We start from the raw sequence: 23677 nt of genomic DNA, 5'->3' as shown, positions 1-23677 counted from the left end.
CCTTGCGCAAAAGCCACTCAATGGTTTCACCATGAGTCTTGTAACCAAGCTCTCGGGTGAGTTGAAAGACACGAGCAGCACAGAGTGGTGGCAATAGAACACGGCTTTCTCTTCCATCAACCTTGGTGTGACGGTCCTTTGTGCCTTTAGAATAAGGTACTTTTGTTTTCATGGGTTTGGTTGAAAAAGAAGACATTGTGAGATTGAGAACAGAACACTCTATGTTTTTTTGTGATGCTCTTTCTGTATTCTGATCAATATGAACTAGGCACCAACAATTTAAACTCACATTTTGGAAATATTAAATTACTAATATTTAATGTTACAGTTCACTATATGAATTTTTGTCTTCAACTTTTCAAAGTCAGAGAGTATGAGACTGTGGGCCAGAATTAAGGTTTTAGTATATTCAATGAAAAATGATATATTTTTTTATAACATATGTAACTCTATTTATAAATTATAAATTACATATATTACTTTCTTATATTAATACCATCTTGGGCGCTAATAGTTTAAAACTTGTCCACTAAGGCTTCAATATTGCAATGTTTCATACATTGTATTGTCCATATTTGGAAGGTAATTGATTATAGAAAATGCAAGTACAAAAAGGTATGACAGCCAATACTTAAGAAAAGAACTTGAATTCAACACTTCAGTTTCTCAACCATCCTTCTTAGTTTTCACATTACATGACATCTCAGATTCGGAGACTTCTAAATTGTCCATTTATATGTGTCTTCTGTCATCTATAAATATTTTTTTAAAATTGTTATTTTTCTTAAAAAAATTCCACATCTCAATTAAACTCACAAATATAATTATAATTTTATTGTCAAACTTTTTTCTCTTTTTTGGGGAAGGTTATAGCACACTTCCAAATAGTTATATCCTAACATTTTATACCTAATAGCTCACCCAGTGAGGATGCTATGTAATAATGAGGGTGTGCAAATACAGTAATGCTCATCCTGCAATTTTTTTGGGAAAAAATCTATATTATTTATAGAGAAAAAATATATATATTGAGAGTGTAAGAGTTTTATACATTGTTATTGCATTATTCATATTTAATCATCATTTACTCTTAAAATAAAAGTAATTCAAATAAATGATAGATTATCTAATGACTATAAATATTTAAGCATTGCATATATATTACACTCTTACTTAAAATTTTACAAGCCCAATATTTATTCTTTTGTAAATGACATGATACTCAGTTGAATTTGTAAAGTTTTATCCACGGGATTTTTTGTTCAACTGATTTTATGATGTTTGATAATCAACTTGAGACGTATATCATTGATATGCATAATACTATGAAATTTGCTTCTTTGAAATTAATAAATAATCTTAAGATAAGTTGATTGGAGGTGGAAGACACATAGTTTCTCATCAATTTATCTTCTTTTGAAGTTAACAATACAATTTTAAAAAGAGTTTTTTCAACTATGAAAATTGTAAAAGATAGATTGTATAATCGAATGGAAGATGCATGAATGAATAACTATCTATTAGAAGTGTTCAACAATATTGACAACGAAGTAAATATATTTCAGCAATTTCAAAATGTGAAATCACATAGAGATTAGTTATGAAATATATATTTTATTTGATTAAATATATTTAAATTTTGTAATTATGACATCAATATTTCATTTTTTAATTGATAATATTTATTATTTTAATTTTAACCTATGTTACACACCATGCCTCTAAATCCTAGAATCATCACTGACCTCACCACTTAATCAAATAAGTTAATTATAAGGGACTATAATATAATTGTTATTAATGTTTATATATTAGGGAGATGAACAAGTAGAGATGACAAAACGAGTATTGTCTGCGGGCACGCCCACATAGTTTGCATTTTTTTGCAGGTAGGGCATAGAAATTTTGCCCATTTGCCTGTTTTGCCCGACCCTACCCGCTAAGTTTGGGGCATTTCCGTTTGGCATGCGGGCGGCCCATAAACATAATTTTAGAAAAAAATAAGTAAACTTTAAATAAGTTATGATGTAATGTGATTTTTAATCCCTAATAAAATTGTAATCTAATATGATTTGTTAAACTTTATATAAAATATCAAAAAATTTGTTAATTTTTTATCTTCAACTACTTAATTTAATTTAATTAATTATATGAATGTTTTTTTTTTAAATTATTTAACAATGTCCGCGCGCCGCCTGCAAGCTCGTTAGCCCGTTTTAAAACGGGCAGAGCATTGAATTTTGTCCGTTAACTAATGCGGACATGCCCGTACTCGCTTAAACTTTTGCGGGCGCGGGCTAAACGGATTGGGCGGTCCGTTTTACCATCTATGGGAACAAGTGATAATTAACTTATAAAGATTGTAAGTTAGGCATTTAAAACTACATCTATTTGGATCAAAATTTATATACATTTTTAAAAATAGGTTTAGTATTGCAAAACAAAAATTATAGTCAAATATAAGTATGAACAGACAATGAATGCTTATAAGTACTCACACATATATCAAAAGATATAATGTCTTATAAAACATGAATAAAAATTTGTTTTCTTATATTATATTTCACACACCCCAGTAATGTCATGCGACCTTCGCGGCCCATGACGATACTGAGCATGTCACCGGTAATACCGCAGAAATGTCATGCGACCTCCTCGGCCCATGACAACACTGAGCATGTCATCGGTAACACCGCAGAAATGTCATGCGACCTCCCCGACCCATAACGACACTGCACGTGCCACTCACCAGCTTAAATACTCCCTGCAGCAGTATTTTATTCCTCACAAAGGGGAGCCTCTCACGATTCGTACCCATGACCTCAAGGATAAATGGTCATTATGCACATGAGTCGCGCATGCGCAGTGTCGTCATGGGTCAAGAAGGTCGCATGACATTACTGGGGTGTTACAAAAAACATATCATATCAATTAAAAATATATTATTATTATTATTGTTTTGTTTTATTAATATTAACATAAGATAAGACAGCATGTGAGATATAATCTTAGAGATATATCTCTCTTAATAAAACATCACCTTCACCTAATGGATGTGTACATTTGTGAGGATGATTGCCATTAGGTTTGATAACTCTGTTCCCCTACCCCAAAAGATTTTAGGCTTGTTCTTGCTAGATGATGACATGGCCATAATGTGTTGTCATGGATTAATTTCTTTCTTGTTTTTTCTTCCTTTTCCACCCTATAGAAAAAGTCAACTATATACCAAAAAATCAACCGTTATTCGTACTTTATTTTAAATAACATTTGAAACAAGAACTAATATTTCCCTTGAGGATACTTAGAAGGTAATTTTCAAGAATATTTACCAATTTTTCTTCTTTTAGGTGTTAACATCATTGATTATTAACATATAATATATCTTAAGAAGTATTGGATAGAAATATAACTACAAAATAATATCCTAGACAAACTAATGTGGTACGCAACACTCACACGAGTCATCTTAAAACAAAAAAAATCTTAATTTCTTTTATAAACAATAAAAATTAAAAAATGTAGTGAAAAAACAAAATAAAATTGAAGAGGATGTAATAATCGGATAGAGTATCATAGGCCTGAAACCGAGAGAAAAAAGGTAGAACGTTGTAGAAGGTTCTAGACTACGGGTTATTCTCGATAAAGCCCAAACCCTAAACTCAATACAATACTACAATACTACAATCTTATTCATTTCTTTCATCTTATCCACTATCCTCTTTCCCAACCAAAAATGGCTTCAGCCAACGCTCTTTCCTCTGCTTCAATTCTTCGCTCTCCCAAACAACAGGTACATTCATTCATACTTACAACTAATTAACTAACTAACTAACTAACTTCTCTCAATTCATAATTCGAATTTTGAATTAATTTGTTTTGTTTTGTGCAGAGTTTGAGCAGAAAAGTGAACCAAAGTGGAAATGGAAGGGTTAATTATAGACAACAAAATAATCGATTCTGTGTAAAAGCTTCTGCTAAAGATATTGCGTTTGACCAGCGTTCTCGTGCAGCTCTTCAAGCTGGAATTGACAAACTTGCTGATGCTGTTGGTCTCACTCTTGGCCCAAGGGGTAACTTACTATTCTTAATTCAAACAATGAAACCTAGTTTCATTCTATTTTATTATACTGTTTAATCCAAACTTAAACTGAAAGGGGTTAGTGTAATTTCAGTGTAACATTTTTAAGGAGGTAAGACTGATTATAACATACATGAAGTTTTACTATATATGTTGTACTTTATTGACTACGACCGAGTCTTAATCTCATTAGGTGAAGTCGGAGTAATACTAATATGTAAGTAATTTGAATATGTGAAGGGAGGAATGTTGTGTTGGATGAGTTTGGAAATCCGAGAGTTGTTAATGATGGAGTTACTATTGCCCGAGCAATTGAGCTACCTGATCCCATGGAAAATGCTGGTGCTGCTCTCATTAGGGAGGTATCTTATTCTTATCTTTTTTTTGGTCTTTTGGTAATTTAATCAACCGATTTGGATTTTTGAAACTTGCTTAACTGTTTAGTAATTTTATTGTTTGTGTACTGATGATGGATTGTAACAATGTTAAAATTTAGGTTGCTAGCAAAACTAATGACTCTGCGGGGGATGGAACAACAACTGCTTCGGTTCTTGCTCGAGAAATAATTAAACTTGGACTTCTCAATGTGACCTCTGGTGCTAATCCTGTATCCATTAAGAAAGGAATTGATAAAACTGTACAGGGTTTGGTGGCGGAGCTCGAGAAGAAAGCCAGGCCTGTCAAAGGAGGAGATGATATCAAAGGTATTACCACACTCTGCTATTTATCTAGATTGTTTGTTTTTTCTTGTATTGTGAATTCTATTATATTATGCTTATAAACTGTTATGTTACTGTAACAGCTGTGGCTACTATTTCTGCTGGAAATGATGAGTTGATTGGAAAAATGATTGCTGATGCAATTGACAAGGTAGGACCGGATGGAGTGTTATCCATTGAATCATCCTCGTCTTTTGAGACTACAGTTGAAGTAGAAGAAGGAATGGAGGTATGACTTCTCTGTTAGGCTGGTTGGCACTATAATTTCTCTTATTTATGAAATGTTGAATTGGTAATGCCGAGATTAAATGAGTTAACTAATTATATAGCATTGCATTTTTGCTCTTTTCTTTGTGACTGGCAGATTGACAGAGGCTATATCTCCCCTCAATTTGTTACAAACCCCGAGAAGTCAATTGTTGAATTTGAGAATGCAAGAGTCTTGATAACAGATCAGAAGATTTCAGCAATAAAAGATATAATTCCTCTGTTGGAGAAAACCACTCAATTGAGAGCCCCCTTGCTGATCATTGCTGAAGATATCACTGGTGAGGCTTTGGCTACCCTTGTTGTGAATAAGCTGCGGGGTATTCTTAATGTTGCTGCCATCAAAGCTCCTGGATTTGGTGAGCGCCGAAAGGCCCTCCTTCAAGACATTGCTATATTGACAGGTAATATTTTGGGTGAAGTTTGAATGAAAATATTTTGCAGTATCAGGAATGTCAAAAGTAGGTTAAACCTTCAATATAATCTATTTGAAGCAAGGGTTGAGTCATTTGTCAAGTAATTCCCAAATTTTGTTTAGGCTATAGGATGAAATGGCATATCTGTTTTGAATATGATTACCTCTTTCTAAGCATGCATATGTTTTAGTAATAACATTCCATAATCTATATCATCGTGATGTGCCTTGGTTGACAACATTGTACCTGTTACTACTAGGTGCTGAGTTCCAAGCTAGTGATCTGGGCCTACTTGTGGAAAACACTTCAGTTGAACAGCTTGGTTTTGCTCGGAAATTGACCATCTCCAAGGATTCAACCACTATCATTGCTGATGCTGCGTCAAAGGATGAATTGCAAGCCCGGGTTGCACAGTTAAAGAAGGAGTTGTCAGAGACAGACTCAGTTTATGATTCAGAGAAACTGGCTGAGAGGATTGCTAAGTTATCTGGTGGAGTTGCAGTCATCAAGGTGGGTGCTGCTACAGAGACCGAACTTGAGGATCGTAAGCTCCGTATTGAGGATGCTAAGAATGCAACATTTGCTGCCATTGAGGAAGGCATTGTTCCTGGTGGAGGTACTGCATTGGTTCATCTGTCTGCTTATGTCCCAGCAATCAAGGAAACGATTGAAGATCCAGAAGAGAGGCTAGGAGCCGACATTGTGCAAAAGGTGAGAATTCTGATCAGTGTGCTGCACATATTTTAATTAGCATGGTATAATCATTGTTTTCTCAGATAATGTTCCATAATTAAAATACAATGCCCTACAGATAAATAATACACCAATTCCAAGTATGCATCACCTATTCCAGGGTATAATATTAATACCACTTTACATTAACAATATATGCCCAGGTAATATTAAGAATCACCAACTAGGGCAACACTATAATATCATTTAACCAGTGTGAATGAGAAATTTTTTGGGGTGGAAGCAATTTTACCCATAGTAGTTAAACTCGCGAGTTAACTCGTAGGATCGGTAGATCTTACGAGTTTTCAAGAGTTAGCGAGTCACGTGCCCACTTTGAATGCGATGTCACCACTGTTGGTGAGATCGCCGGGGAAGACCATAGGATCGTGAAATCGGAAAGATCTTACGAGTTACTGAATTGTAAAATCCTAATCTTCTAAACCCGAATAGAAGGAAAACCCATGACCCAAAATCATTTGACCCACCCAAAATTATTTTAAACCCTAAAGCAACATAAAAAATATACCATACCAGAAATTAATTTCCATGTGAAAGAAGTCCAAAAGTTTCTCTCATGTAAGTTTTCCTTCTCCATCTGCAACATACTTACTGTGTTCTTTGTGAAAATATTATAATTTATTTCTCTTATTTGAACAAAAACCATTAATGAAGATGAAGAAGTCAATGAAGATGATTATCTTGATATGCCCTTAAGTGATTTGATTTATTGATTTAGATATTAGGTTCTAATACTACTTGTTGGTATTTTTTGCAGCAAACACTTTAGTTGATTGTGTTGACATGTTAGTATTGCAATTATATGAGACCCAATACTTTAATATGAATATATTTTGATGTTGAAGTTTAAGGTTTATCAAGTGCTACTTGTTAATTTTGTTATTTATAGCAATAGAGAAAGCTGAAGTTTTTATTATCTTGTGTGTATGTATATATAAAAAAAAAATCAATATTTGGTAGGATATCCGTGTTACGATCACACATTTTACGTTTTCATCTACCCCTTCTGATCTTACATAAGATCTCGATCTTGTCGATTTTACCCCTGCATATTGAGTATCCCTTAAAGCTGCAATTTTCTCATAACTTGATTGAATGAGATTGCAGAATAATATTTCAAATGCTGATTTTTTCTACTTGTAGGCATTGGTAGCACCTGCATCATTGATTGCTCAAAATGCTGGAATTGAAGGTGAAGTTGTTGTAGAGAAAATAAGGAATGGTGAATGGGAATTTGGTTACAATGCCATGACAGACAAGTATGAGAATTTAGTGGAGGCTGGAGTAATTGACCCTGCCAAGGTAACAAGGTGTGCTTTGCAGAATGCTGCTTCAGTTGCTGGAATGGTCTTGACCACTCAGGCCATTGTGGTGGAAAAGCCTAAGCCTAGGGCACCTGTGGCTGGTGAGCCACAAGGCCTTACTGTTTGATTTTTAGACAACAGTTTTGTGTAGAAAATTGATTTATAGAGCATGAGTAATTGAGTATTCCACTGTAAGTTGGATTGAAAATTATGCATTTGTAATCTTAGACATGTTTATGATCTGAATCTGTAAGGTAAGAGGGAAGTACTAACAATTGGATCCTACTAGATTGGAAGTAAGACAATCATTTGAACTTTTCCTCTCTATATATAATTATTATGCATTTACTATCACCAATATTTTTATTTTATTTTACTTCACCAACAACCTACTTAATTGCAGTTGCTTATGCTAGGTTAGCTGGTACTTATTTAAGTGTTTTTCCTAATGGTGTTTTAATTTTACTCAACCTACTTAATTACGAAAATAAGTTTGCTCTGTAAATTTATTTTCAATCGTTCAGATAATCATTATTGCTTAAATTTAGCCGTGTGTATAATGACGAATAAAAATAAAGTGAACACTACGATAACATGGCAATTTTTAAAATCATGCAAATCACACTTTTCGAATTAAGGCATAAATCAGTTTTTAATCATGGAGATTATTATTATTGCTTAAATTCAGGCGATTGCATAATGAGTTAACGACAGCTAAAAATAAACAATACTTTCCATAAAAAATAAACAATACCATGTTTCAAAATAATAATATTAATTAAGTATAGTTATTAGATATTTATCCCATATAGATAAGTTATGATATCCGAGATGGTCAAGTGATGGAAATAGCAACCACACAGTTAGTTCCGATATTTAGAAAAAAAGTAGTAGAATAACTCCACTATCATTTATTACTTACTATTCTTACAGTTTTTTGTTGTTGATGTTTTTGTTTTTTATCATATTTTGTATCTCTGTTTTATAAAATTCGGGATAATCATATGAATCTTTTTCATATCTATCATTATTTATTTAAATACCTTTTCTCACCTAACTAATAATTACTCTTAACTTCTCTTCCATTTTTTTTCTTCACTTTTTAATGTATTATTCTTTCTTAGTAATTTTCTCAATATGCAGGTGGGATTAAAATGAAACTACCCTCTTTTTATTTTCAACGTATTGTTCTCTCTTAGTAATTATTCTTTTAATGAATTTTATTTTAAATTATTTTCCTCAGTTATTGAAATTGAGATCAAATTTATGGAGAAAAAATAATTATGTAAAAATATGAAAGTTTAATAGTTTTATTTTAGTTAAATTATATTCATTGATATGCAATTGTGGAGTGGAGTGTAATACCTATATACTATAAGAGTAACTATTTATATCATCTGTATAATTTATTATTTATTTATTTTACATGTTTAAATTTTTAATAATAATTAAAAATGAATGATAAATAATACAATTATAATGTAAAAAACTCGTAAACGTAAATGCACGCATTTTTTGTTTTGTGACGTTAATAGCAGGCCTGTGCTTATTCAATGTCACACGGGCCTGGGTGGCTGAGTTTAATGTGAATTATTACCATTTTTTCAGAATAAGGATATCCCCTAATGAATTTCAGTAAATTCAATTTTTAATAAAACCAATTTTCTTTGACAAAGTTATCAAGATTTAAATTGTATCTGATACAATTTAAAAAAATCCGGTCTGTAATACAAAAAATGGAGACATCTGACATATCAAATATCAATTCTTAGGTTAATAACCCCATCTTATTTATTCTATGTAGGGATGATAACAAGCACGGGTAGTATTTTCCCATACCCAAACCTGCAATATTTGTGAGTACCTGTATGGGTAGTGAATATTTACGGGTACCCAACGAGTTTTTAATTGTAATTATACATTTATATAATTTGTAATAATCAATATGTAAAAATAATTGTTACATGAATAATATGATATTTATATGATAAGTTTAGTATTATAGTCAAATATGTGTAATTTAATGAAATAATAACAAAGTATATGATATATAATCCTAAGATAATAATAAATATATATAAAAATTTAACTAAAAACTAAATATATAAATTTGCGGGTACCCGCCCCGTGGGTATTACAAAACACACTCTCGTCTATAATTTATTATTGTGGGTATCCGTTGCGGGTATTTCCACAGGTACCCAGGGGCGGGTTTTTTGCCATCCCTACTCTATGTACTTAATAATATAAAAATAATTAAATCTATGATTTTAAACATTAGCCCCTGAATTAATCACATATGAAGATATTGCAACACAATTTATATAAACGATTGAATCCATTATTAGTACATTAAAATTTTCACACCATATTTAATGTCATATACATACATATATTTATTTCTATCTCTCATAAACTCTATTTTTTTTATCTTTTCTTTATTCATGCATGTCCTCCTAGGGTACATTTAAAAAAATATTGAGCATCACATTGAACGCTTTAATAATGTCCAAATTTTAATGTGCATGAAACATTTTCCTTAAATAAATAGTTAAATAATACCAGTCCAAAGACAATCTTATAATAAAAACTGGAGCAGAAACTCAGAATCTGTGATAAGATATTATATCCAAATGTGACACTGTAATTGTAATCACTGGTTACCGTTTCAATGATAGCTACCCAATATTGAGGTAAAAATGAAATTTCATTTCTTGCCTCTATGATCAATTCAGAGTTTCCCTTCATAAGGAATTTGAACTTTGAATATATATGGAGCAAAATATCTATATATACTTCGACTCTGGGAGTTACAGCATATCATTGAAGCTGGATATAGTAAAAGCAATATGATAGGATGAATAGAGGTCTTCTACATTAATAGAGAGGCAAACGCATATTTGTTAGCCCAAATTGAGTAGATCAAATTCAATGTGTTACTTAAGTCATGAGGCTTTCCTACCTAATAGACTAATCTTTTGGGTGAGACTTTCCTCATATGCTTAAATCATAACAATGTTTCTCTCATTGTTTTTAATGACAAAAGTATTATTTTGTTGTAATCAAATAAATAAACGTGTCATTAAAAATTGTATTTCTCTTTGTTTTTTGAATCACTCGTCTCTTCATTAATAAAGAAGATCTCAATTCAGATAGATCAGTGAGTTATTCCTTATTATATAATTAATATTCATCTGAAAATTGAGTTACTTATATATATATTATATATATATATATATAGCCAATATTCATCTGAAAATCTAGTTGTTACAGATGGAACATGACTATGAGGCTTTATGAAATATTGAAATAAATGTGTACCTCATCATCCCTCCATGAAATGATTTGGGAATATCATCACAATGTTTTGTACGAATCACGAAAATAGAACTTAAGTCAAACAAAAGAGTGAGCTACTAATGTATTCCTAGCTACTTAAGAGTTAAGAGTTAAGACAATTGATAATAGTTTAGAATGCTGAAAGAGTTTATGTGTTGCTAAAGAAAATAAAACCGTACATTGGATGATGGAAGCAACGTACGTACGTAGTACATGGTGGCATTGGCATGTGATCATGTCCATTTTGAAGCTTATCTTGGTGTGATACTTGTGACTGAAAATTTAGAAATAGTTTTTACTACATTATATTTATAAATATTTACACTTTTATTCTGCTGCCATAAATACCTCAGGTACGAGCAGATATAAATAAAAAACATATGTGATGTGTAATGAAAACTAATGTTTTTCCCAATCATCACATACTAGTTTTTTTATGCATTAGAAAAGTAAAGATATGAGGAAAAAAGCTACAATCTTAAGCACAAAACACCCCTGGAATAATTGCTATTACCATGAGCCCCTTGCATTAACAACCATTCAAAACAGGAATTACTTTCCCTCAGTGATGCTTCAGTAAGACACTGCAATTGGCTTGTAACATCTCCTTCATGGCAGCACTGAAAACTAATGTTTGATATTGTACTAAAAAAATATTGTTCAATATAATATGGTACATTCATAAATTGTTAGAGATAAAATGAAAATGATGTGTAAGTCTTCATTTTACATCTACAAAATCATAAATTAACTAATGCAGTTTATATGGTTGAAATGAAATGTGTGTATAAGGAATGCATCCAAATATGTGTTTAATGAGTACTTACAAAAGATCTATATGAACCAGAAGCTAGAGATAGAGTTGCCAAATCAGAAGACAATTCTCTTAAATCAACACCTGCAACCAAAACCTGAGTTGGTTACCTCTGAGTTAGAAAGTGATGGGGCACACAAATTTCCATGATAAGATCTTCAATATACTGAACCATCACTGTCATGAATATTGAAGAAGATATTGCAACATATTTTCTAATTTTTGAAAAAACTTAGGAATCCCACTACTTTAATCGTTTAACAACAATAATAATAAATTTAAGCATTAACCGAAATATCATTTCCTCTAGAGGTAAAGTACCTATGGAGGTGAATAATAGTTGGTCCACAAAACCAGATAGACAGGTTATATTATTAGTGCATGCTAAAACCAAAACCTTCATCATGGAACCGAGGAACTCATGTCTATTCTATGTCCGTGATTTTGCATATCCAAGTTCCCAAGCCAGCTTCAATTTTCAATGATCTGTTAAATTTCTGAGATATGCAAACCCACTTGCAATTACCACTTATAATATATATATAAATACGTTGTGCTTCTGCACTTATGATGCTTCAATAAATTTAAGAAAATGCAACTCTTCCAAATATGTATCAAGATTACCCTATTCATATGATCAATGGATCTCATGAAAGGCAAAAACTCATAAACAATAGTGGCAGCATTAAACCCTAAAATTGAATACCATTAATCATCATGTCCCTTTGTGCTTGTCATTATAACATTCCCTCTAGGTTTTAGATACTTACATCTCCATCTATATTTAGAAACTGAAAAGGCACCATGTCAATCTCAGCGTTTCTGTTGAAAAGGAATATTCATAGATCTGTGCAGTCAGCACATAAAGGACCTAAAAGTCACTCTGATCCAAATAACCCTATCTTTGATAACCTAGGATTGTCTGCAATGTGCAAAAGAACTAATTCATGTATTAAAGTAATAAGGCAATACAAAAACAAACAAAGAAGGAATCACTGCAAGACATTTGAATAAAAAATTGCAATTATCAATTGAAAACAAAGGATAACACTCACCTGACAAAATAAAAGTAAAGTGGAAAGGGTCACCTCTTGTTCTATAAGATGTGCAGATCATGGACAGTGTCTGAAGGTTTGGACTTTGGACAGTGTGTCCATTACCCCACAAAAACTTTTGTTCTGTTGTTGCCTCTATTTTTTGGGTTAAAGTGGTACTTATCCAACTTCATAAAGTCATTTATGGCTGATGCAGCATCATCAAGATTCTCACTTCAAAAGACCTATGGCATAGCATAGAGCAAACTAAGATTGCATCACATTCCACCTACCTGCGTTTGTATGTGAATCTTGATGATGCTACATCCGCAACTAACAACTGTCAATCTGGCCATGCTGCTATATCTCAAAAATATATATATAGAAAAGGAAGAGTATATATTATAGATCTTTTAATAAAAGTCACAACTTACACAGAGAAAGAACAATCTAACAGAAAATTTGTCTAAAGAGGAATTAAAAATGGGACAACATGAAACATACAATTAAAGTTATATTTTAAAAATAAAAAAAAGTTAAACAAAGAAATAACGGCATACTTTCGCAACCTATAAATTAAGCTCTAAAAAATTGCAGAAAATTGGACTTAAGCCAAGCTAATTACATTCAAAATCAACAAATAACGATATGTGTGGTAAAAAAATCATCTTGAGTTGAGTATTCCCTTGGACTCACTTTTAATACAACTTTTGACCGATAATAAAACATCCATCATCCTTTTTGATCCAAGATAACTAATGAAAGAAAAACAATAATAAAATTTAAGGGAGGGGGAAATACTCAGATTAGCACATCATATATATAGGGAAAGGGGAAAATGTTCAAAAGAAATAACTACATATACAAATATTGTTAAAATTTGAAGAAGAATCAGATAGACACATGTATATATAGAACAATACCAAAATGTACAATTTTCTGAACAGAAAAAAATACTATTAATAAAATAACTTCAGAATGGCTGAGATCTAACGGGTATAAGGAGAAAAGGAAAGCAAAAAGAAAAGGTGTGGGAGGAAAGAAAACCTAGTTTGGAGTTGGATGATAACAGTAGGAGGGGATTGGGCAAACATATATAGAGGGACACAACTCAATTCATGGCCTTTTTGTTTGAAATTAATACTTATGCGATTGGTGATTTGTTTCTCTATATTTCTATTGGCTGAGCTTAGCTGTACCTAATATACTTTAACGAGAATGAAGATATGTTGTTCTTAAATATGTTTCAAAATTTGTTCCAAATCAATCACAATAAAATAAAATATATAAAATCATGAAAGTTTAATTTCTTTTAACTGATGTGATATATTATGATTGATTTGTAATAGACTTTGGGATATTATTGGAGACATCATGTTCTTATCCCTTTAACAAGAGATATATGGCTAGACATATTCTCCCTTAAACCCTAGTTTTGAATAATATTTTATCACTTCACCTCAGTGCATCATAATAAAGTGAGATGTTTAGGGCCAGTTTTAACATTTTATAGGTTAGGTGGGAAAAAAGTATGGCCCATAATTTAGATGTTTTTATAAGTATATGTGAAGTTTGTATGTAAAGGTTTGAATAATATTGATAGCCAAACTAAATTGTCATAGTGAAATAAAAATGGATACTTATTATTTATCTACATAATTAATTATGTAAGGGATGTCAAGCGAAAAATGTTTGCTCTATGTTTTGGATGGGTGGAATCTACTTGTAGAGCTGTAGAAACGACATTATCTTTAATAAAAAGGAGAAATATACAAAGGAGCTGCTGGAAGAGATAAAGTTTAAATTTTGGCTTTGGATCCGAAGTAAAATTAAAGACTTTTCTATGTCCTAGTTTGAATGAATTTCTAACCCGATTGTTTGCTTAAAATATTATTGCTAGTCACCTCACTCTAGATGTTTGTGATCTGCTATTGTATTTCTTGTGGAGTAGTTTAGGCCTTCGCGTTGTTATTTTCTGTTTCTTTTGTTGAACTTTCTTTTTTTTAATAAAATTTTCACCTTCTAAGAAAATTATGTAATATTTCTATGATTATTTTTAATAAAAAATCTCAAGTGATGACATAGAAACATATTTAATTTTTTTGGAGTCACATACTTGAATAAAAAATTTTAGTCAATTTCTTAACATGTTTTAAACGATCTCATACTAGGTCGATCCCTTATTTTAATTATACTTTAGCTATATTATAATATAATATAATGATCATTATAACTAACAAAATATTTAATAATTTCATATATAAAATAATAACGATTGATAATTATTTAAAAAGAACAAAATTAAAGCAATAGCGGACATGTCCTATGCAGATGAATTTTTTGAGGTACGATTAATTGCCTAGGTAAAAAAGAAACCTCTCATTAATTGTATGTCATGTGTGGCGTTGTTGCTACACTCCCAAACGGTGAACCTTGTACACGCCATCAGATGATTTAATACTGTTAGGCCTCATGATGTCCTAAACAAGGTCATCTCTTGAAGCTAGGTTTGAGAATGGAAGGCTTTCTTATCCTGCACAAAATATTGATTGAGTTATTTTTAAACTCGAATTCGATTATAAACTTTAAGCTAAACCTATTCCGAACATCAATTAGATCAGTCTTTAAACCTAAGTTTGACCTAGACGGATTAATATAACTCATAATTTTTTTAGATAAAGTATTCTCAAAATACTTATTACCATGAATATTAATTTGCTATATATAAAATGATGTATATGTATATATTTTGTTAATTGTATATATATAATAAAAATTAGAGAATTAATAATTCTTTTGATATATCATTACTTTGTACCAAATTTACAAACATGATGAATGAGTAACATGAGATATATTGTATTGGGTCATATTTATCTTTTATTCAACCCTAAATATTTATTTGATCTAATTTTTTAATTAAAATCCAACCCAAAACTTAATGAAATCATAATATATTTGGATCCGATCATGAACGAATCAAAGTGAGAGCACGGGTATGGCCCATCCAGCTCGCCCCTTATGGAAACAATGGGAACAACACGTAGTAACCACTAGTCTGGAATTTTTGGTACAATTCCGACAAGTCCCATTCACCTCCTCACATTGTCTGCAGCAAAAAGATAGGCAAGGTCATAATAACTCACTGGTGCTCCTTCAATTGGCTAAGAGAAATAGAGCACATGATGTTGTTCATATAGTGGAATACTCTACGACAAGTTTTATGTCTTGCTATCTCTAGGAGGAGATATTTCAATATTGCTTTGTGTATCTCTTAGGAAGGGTGTAGATGAAGAAACTATGGATGGAAAAAATCTCATCACCTACATCAACAAATATCTATTGTTCCAAACTATGTCATAAATTCTATCTCACAATAATGAAGTAAAAACAAAAAATAATGAATGTTTAAATTTTGTAGTTCACAGCTTCATTTATACGATACAATATTTGAAACATATTTTTGGATAACTGATCTCATCCTTCATACATGGTATTCAAGAATCAAGATGACGTTTCTGTGTAAAAATCAAATATATTTTTGAAACCACTAGGAGTGCAATGGCTAATCCAAACAAACTTTGGAAAACCGGCAAAGCTCTGAGTTTAATATATGGTGGCAAAGAAGTTATCGGAATGCTTATAATGCAATCCATTGATGACCTTAGCCGTGAAGATCAAATATAAAGATAATTTGCTGCTTCTGGTTTTTCTTTGGGCCTTTTCAGTGGTTTGGTTTTGGGAGATGAGGAATGCACTTGATTTAATTTTTGATTGAAACGATGAAGAGGCAACTAAGAAATGCACGTGAATAGTTAACTTTGTTTAAGGTTTAGGATGGCATCATTAGTGTTCTGAAAAATCATGTTCACGTGGGCTTGCAGTTCCGTCCGTACACTTTCTTTAATGCACCATCACCAACATTGTCATTCATGCGTTTATGCTCATGCTATAAAACCAACCACAACAAAAATATGTTTCTGTCCGTGCCCAATTGCCCATGTGAGAGATAAAGATCTGCTGTCTCAAACCTTGTTATAAGTCAATCATATTACGTCACGTTAGTTATAAAAATTAAATATTTATAATTTTATCAATTTTATTTCATTGTGATTGGTCAGGGACGTGGTTGGAGACAGCAAATCTCCATCCCCATGTGACCCACTCATCTAACTATTCACCTGTTCTCCTATTTGTTTTTCACTATCACATTTATTATGTGCACTTTCTTTTGTTCCATGTAACTCTAGGGGTGTAGATACTCTTTAGTATATGTATGGAGGGTCGAATTTAGGAAAGTAATGATGACAAAGAGTAGAAAATAATATCTAATTATATATGGATGGTCGAATCCAGAAGATATATAAGTTATTTCTTCTACCATTAAAATGACATATATCTTATTTTTTTACAGTGATTAACTATATAAATATTAAGATACATTCCTCACATTTCAAAATCTTAGTACAATCCTCCCTATTGTACATGGACCACATTTAGTGCAAAAGTACTTTCTATTTATGTTATTCGACGCTAAAACTTTAGAAGTTCTTTTTTATCTAGGCTTGATTTGTTTCATTACCAGCTATGACACTAAAACTTTAGCCAAATCTCAACTGCTAGATGCCAATTGCAGGAAGCAGTCACATGAAGCAGTCACAACAATAATTATTACCATGTTAAAATAGTTGAGTGATTACTTAGTTTGGTTAGGATAGATAGTTTGGTTAAGATAGATAGTTTTTCTATCCTTTATATAAAGGATTCAATGTAATTTTGTTTTTCAATCTATTCAATATTCAATGAATAATATTCTTTTTTTCATTTTTCTTGTTTCATCAAGAAAAATTCATGCATAGCTCTATCGTTCTAACATGGTATCAGAGTATAATTATTTTTTGTTAGCTTCCATCTCAGGTCCACAGGAGCAAGAATAGAAAGTGTCTACCAAAGTTACAACAAGCTTTACACAAAACAGAATCTTCAAAGACCTAGATAGCACATTCTTCTTTTTGGTCATTACCAAATTCTCAATTTCTCCACTTCATACCTTTAACTCATTCATCACATTATGTTCATGAAGAAGGAGGTGGAAAATTCTCATCACATCGTACCTGCTTATGTCAAAGTTGATGGCATCACTTGTTCCTCTGCACTTGATTGCTGCTATATCATATGCTTCAACAGCTTCTCCTTGTGTGCTGAATGTAACAAGATACAAGTCCTTATTTCTAGCAAACCTTTTGATGGGTGTGCCACATTCCATATTGATTGTTTATAATGTTTAAAGATTGGTAGTTTTATTTCTTTATAATTCTCTTTTACAATATCCAAGATTCATTTTTTATCTCCAATTATCTTTTTTATTACTCTATTTTCTTTACCCCTCTCTCTTTTTAAACACATAATATTATTAAAGTGTGTACTTTTTATTCTTTGAAGCAACATATTGACATCAAGATTAAAGTCCATTTTATTTTCTCTCTTTCATTGATTATGGTTCATTTGGTTGGTTAAGCTTCTGTCAAAATAGATCGTTAAACTTTGTGGATGAAGTTGCTTCTGCCTACACGGTGGTTAAGCGGTGTTGCTTCACATTCAGATTTCAAAAACTGAAAGATGAATATTCACTTACCAGCAAGAGGAGGTATAAGAGTATATTATTGTGTTCAACACAATTATTTCAAGCTTGGAATGCTTAATACATTTCAGTTTGCAGGGGAATGTTAAAATAGTTGAATGGTCAGTTAGTTTGGTTATAATAGTTAGTTTTTCTATCCTTTATATAAATGATTCAATGTAATTTTGTTTTTCAATCTATTCAATATTTAATATTCATCGAGAATTACATAGCTCTACCATTCTAACCACCTCTTTAATTTGTTTGACTAAAATTGGTCTACTTCTCGTTGTATCAATGATGCTCTCCATTGATAATTAATCAATAATCATCTAACTAAAGATATGATTCAATTTTGATGGAGCGTCTAACTAAAACTTTTGTACATTATTATTATTATTGAAATTAATCATCTAAAATAAGATTGTCTCTTCAATGAGATATTAAGAATGTATTTAGAATTAGGTAATGCGGTAAATTAAGATTATTGTACAATTTATAAAAGTATGGATAAATACACTTGTTGGGAATGCTTGAAATATATTATTGTATTAGTCTCACATTGTCTAATATTGAAATAGAATAGAGTAAGCAATGATATATATTGGACTCAAGTCCCTTGTTATAATGTATATCAGATATAAGCACCAAATAGAAACACTCCATAGGCAGGTGGGCTCATGGGTGTGCTAGAGTTTGTAATCCTTATTCTCTAATAATATCTTGGTAGCCGATCAGCGCTCTCGGGGACTATGCACAATTGGCCGAACCCCGTTAACAAATTCTCTTGTTTCTTCTATTTATTCTATGCATATTATTTGATTGATTGTGGCCAACGCTGCACAACGATCGCTTCCGCTGCACCAACAATTGGTATTAGAGCCAATTGGTAGATGGTTCTTAACCTAGACGTCAGATAATGGCTAAAGAGGGTGAATGCGTGATGGTTAGACAAGGTACGTGAAACATGGCGGAGGTGTAGTGTGTGTGATGTATGTGTTGATCCATAACCCCATAAGTTCATGCATTGGGTTAGGATCAAGGTGAAGATAAAGACAGAGGTGTTGAGTTAGATGCTGACAATATATCTCTAGATGTTGAGAGAATGTTATCATTGGAGATGAGAAAGAGAATATCGTAATGGCGTGTGTGAGACGTCATAGTGAAATATATTAATTTGTTAGCAGATCCACACAAGCACAAGGGCGATGGCTGACTTTGATGTAGTGTGACATGGACATTGGCTTTGATGCAAGTTGTAACACGAGCATTGGTAGAGATGTAGAGGTGTGACATGGGCATTGGCTTGGATGCAAGAATGTGACACAGACATTAGTTAGTATTGACGCAGGGTGTGTTGTGGGTATACTCCTTATGGTGGAGTATGATAGTTCTTTTGAACTAGGATTGTCAGATTAGACAATGGTGGTAGCGATTGAGGCTTTCCAAGGTTCAGTTTGACTGTGTATTGAAGATGGCGATTGTTGGTGAACTTTTATGTAGAAGTTCCAATATATCGAAAGACTTCCTAGCAATAGGTGGTTAGGCGGAGTGCTTCATTTGATGGCGGTATGGGAAGTTGCACTACAAGTTTGGAGAGCTAGGCTCTTGATAACATCGTCAATGATACTCAGAATGTCTATGTTGTAGGGGAGAAATTAAAGAGAATTAGACATTGAACAAGGTGGAATCATATATTTGTTAAGGTGGAGATTCTTGTGTAGATTTTCTAAGGAGCGATATATTCTTCTATTTCAATCAAGGTGGAGATTGTTGGGAATGCTTGAAATATGTTATTGTATTAGTCCCACATTGTCTAGTATTGAAATAGAGTAGAGTAAGCAATGATATACATTGGACTCAAGTCGCTTGTTATAATGTGCACCAGATATAAGCACCAAATAGAAACACTCCATGTGCAGGTGGGGTCATGGGTGTGCTAGGGTTTGTAATCTTTATTTTCTAATAATATCTTGGTAGTCGCTCAGCGCTCTCGGGGACGTAGGCGTAATTGGCCGAACCCCGTTAACAAATTCTCTTGTTTCTTCTCTTTTATTTATTTTATGCATATTATTTGATTGTTTGTAGCCAACGCTGCACAACGATCGCTTCCGCTGCACCAACAACACTTAACTTACTTAATATAGTATTGATAATCTCAATTTAGAAATAATAGTGAACAATATGTGATATATATTTCTTCCAAACATACCCATTATAATTCTCTCACGGAAATTTTGGCTCTCTTTCTCATTGACCTATTCTACTTTTCATTGGACATAATCCATGGACAAGGATTACTTGTCCTTAACCATGTTTTATATTAGAGAACAAAGTTACTATGACACATTTTACACATTTTACATATTTTACACATGTTGAATTGTTTTACAACATGTGTTTATTAGCTTGTTAGAGTTAGTTAGATTAGTTACATTGTTTGCTTTACAAGACATTGTATATAAACAACAATCTCTTTTATCATTTCAATTCAATGAGAAAATTTCATAATATTCATTTTATGTTTTCACATTATTTTCGCAATATGATATCAGAGCCTTCATCCTTTAAGCTTTGAATACCGTTGCGCATTCTCTATAATAATTACTATATTTTTCTTCCAATATTCACCAAAGATGGAAGAAGAAGCACATGAGAGTTACAATTTAAAAAAAAAACCATTCAAACTTCTAACTGAGGAAAGGGGTAAGTTGAAAGAGGAAGAATTTGAAAAGAAGATACAAGAGAAGATGACAGAAGAAGAAAGGCAGAAGAGGAAGAAGTAAAATGATTGAGGAAGGAACTCATTCAAAAAGCACAACCCATGCCATTTTTTATAGACCTTTTATATCAAGGAGGTCAGTGAAGAATCCAACTATACCTCAAGAGCCCAAGTTTCGCATACCCCAGAATAAGAAGATCAAGTCTAGCTTATCATCGATAAATGATATGATGAGTCCTAACTCTTCATGCAATCTTTACAATTAACATTCCAAATATTGTTTGTTGATATGAAGTGAATAAAACTTTCCAAGGTATTAGTGTCATGGTGAGAGAACTACCAGAGGAAGAGTTTGGCCCTAAAATAGATATCAGAGAGTACTCAACAACAAGATCAACAACAACATCAACAAGAAGATCAACAAAAACAACAACCATACACACTCTAATCATCACAATATCAATCTTGTCCAAAGAACAAGAAGTGATGCATTTTCTTGGGTTCTTTTGCATACTCAAAGAATTCTTCAACAATGTAAAACCATGGGCATATGGTCAAGATTTGTGACCAAGAAAATAATCAAGTGGTTGAGAAAATCCAATCACACCAGGATCGAGATTCCGGTTCATCACACTATTATCCAATCAAATTATCAAGTTGGAGTCATTAATATTTACCTTCTAGTTTGAGGGTGACTATTGGAGAACAAAGCTATCATGACACATTTTACACATTTTACATATGTTGAATTGTTTTACAACTTGTGTTTATTAGATTGTTAGAGAGTTAGTTAGATAGTTGTATTGTTTGCTTTACAAGACATTGTATATAAACAATACTCTCTTGTATCATTTCAATTCAATGTATTTTTTTACGATATTCATTTTATGTTTCCGCATTATTTTCACAATATTTTATTCTTTGTCCCAAGTTTATCATATTTTGCCACACGAATAAAAAAGTTAAAAATAAAAATAATAAAAATCACTTTTTAATTGGTTTGGTACATGGAATGTGACACTTCTATTAATTTATTTTAGTTATTATAATAAGCCATAAATAACCTTTTAATTCCCAAAATCTAAGTAACTTTTGATTTTTGTCCAAACAAATAATTTCAGCTGGTTTTGATCCTTAAATTTTTAATTTTATGGTTTTGGTCATGTTATTAACTAATATTCCCATTTTTATTATTAATTAAAAATAAAGGTTTTAATTTTAGATTTTATAAAATTTTAAATAATTTTAGATTAATTATGTCACATACACAAATTTAATATTAAAAAAATACACTCGCCCCTCATATGGATCTACACATTTTATATAATTTCCTCATATCTTATGCATTAGGAAAAAGGTTTATTGTGAAAAATGTCTGGATTTTATTGCTTGATTCAAAATTGGACTTTACATCTCATGGTTGTGAATTAAACTCTTTAGGAAAAATCCTTTCTCTCATGGTATTATGCTCCAATTTTCTTATAAAATTGTAATTATTGGGTATATACCTTCACATGTTTCTAACAATCTACATAACAGTGCCAAATGACACAAGTCTGGAATAAAACCCACAACACAATAAAACGCCTTATAATTATAAAAATACTAGATATTTAGTCCATCTCAATGACATGTTAGTAAAACTTTAATTGTGTATTTAACTTAAAGAGTATAATATTTATATGTGAATAATGTATTTGTTGATATAGGGAAATAAGTTATATTTCTCACATGTGTTAATTTAATTATAATTATAAGGGTATTAATCAGTTTTAAGGTATTAATAAAAAATGCCCTTATATTTTTTTATTTTATCTATTTATTAGTTTTAAATGATACTAATATACATAAGTCTCATTTAAATATAAAAAATATCAATTAAAAAATTATTTGATATTATAGTAAAAACATATATAATAAAATTTATAATTTAAAATTATAACATTTATTTTTAGTTAATAATAAAACGACAATTTTATCTCTTTTTTCTTTATTTTAGAGATATTTTTGTCATTTAAACTATAACACTATATCTCTCTTCTCGTTATCTACCCAACCAAACAAAAGAGAAAGAGAAGAAAATATTTATTTATATTCATTTTCTCTCGTTTGTCTCTTATATCAAACATCACAAAAATCTAATTCTTATATCTTTCTTTCCCACCTATTTCTTTCTCACTTCTTATGTTCTCTTGTCAACCAAATAAAACATAAAAGATGAGTTCAATATAGAGAAAATGATGTATTACTTATATTGTAAAAAAAATTATAATGTTACTACACCATCCACTATTCATATTTAATAATTATTAACTTTTAAATAACATTAATATAAATAAATGATAAATAATAGAATATATATAAATATTTAAATTATTAATACATACATGTAACACAAAAATGTATGATAATCTCCTGTCTATCCATAAAAACACATGTAAGTTGTAACATACATGCAATAATAGTTTATAGTCATGAATGATGCTCAAATTTTTATAAATCAAAAAATATATGTATTGATAGTATAAAATTTTTACATACTATTAATTTATTATTTATTTTTAATTATTATTGACTCTTTAAGAAAAACTTATACAATTGAATGATG

At 31.3% G+C, this 23677-nt stretch overlaps 1 protein-coding gene and 1 long non-coding RNA gene across 2 annotated transcripts; one reads left to right on the top strand and one right to left on the bottom strand.

Annotated features, from left to right (window-relative positions):
* LOC109355312 (ruBisCO large subunit-binding protein subunit alpha) lies at nt 3676–7746 on the top strand. Its single transcript, XM_019598397.1, has 8 exons — nt 3676–3793; nt 3893–4073; nt 4322–4443; nt 4578–4785; nt 4884–5029; nt 5165–5471; nt 5743–6194; nt 7380–7746. The coding sequence occupies exons 1-8, from the start codon at nt 3737–3739 to the stop codon at nt 7665–7667; spliced, it is 1761 nt and encodes a 586-aa protein (XP_019453942.1). The 5' UTR covers nt 3676–3736; the 3' UTR covers nt 7668–7746.
* LOC109353652 lies at nt 11161–13246 on the bottom strand. The gene is made up of 3 exons (XR_002108477.1): nt 12749–13246; nt 11417–11777; nt 11161–11386 (listed from the first exon to the last, which is right to left on the bottom strand). It is a non-coding gene; the product is annotated as an uncharacterized LOC109353652 (long non-coding RNA).

The sequence above is a fragment of the Lupinus angustifolius genome, chromosome LG08 (genome assembly GCF_001865875.1).
Source record: "Lupinus angustifolius cultivar Tanjil chromosome LG08, LupAngTanjil_v1.0, whole genome shotgun sequence".
NCBI classification, from domain to species: Eukaryota; Viridiplantae; Streptophyta; class Magnoliopsida; order Fabales; family Fabaceae; genus Lupinus; species Lupinus angustifolius.
This window is presented reverse-complemented; position numbering and strand designations above follow the sequence as displayed.

What these genes read in the sequence shown, in the direction of transcription:
- LOC109355312 (XM_019598397.1), top strand. Translation starts at nt 3,737, where the DNA reads ATGGCTTCAGCCAACGCTCTTTCCTCTGCTTCAATTCTTCGCTCTCCC. An exon ending in TCTCACTCTTGGCCCAAGGG is followed by an intron (nt 4,074 to 4,321) that starts GTAACTTACTAT and finishes GAATATGTGAAG; the next exon opens with GGAGGAATGTTGTGTTGGAT. An exon ending in AAGTAGAAGAAGGAATGGAG is followed by an intron (nt 5,030 to 5,164) that starts GTATGACTTCTC and finishes TGTGACTGGCAG; the next exon opens with ATTGACAGAGGCTATATCTC.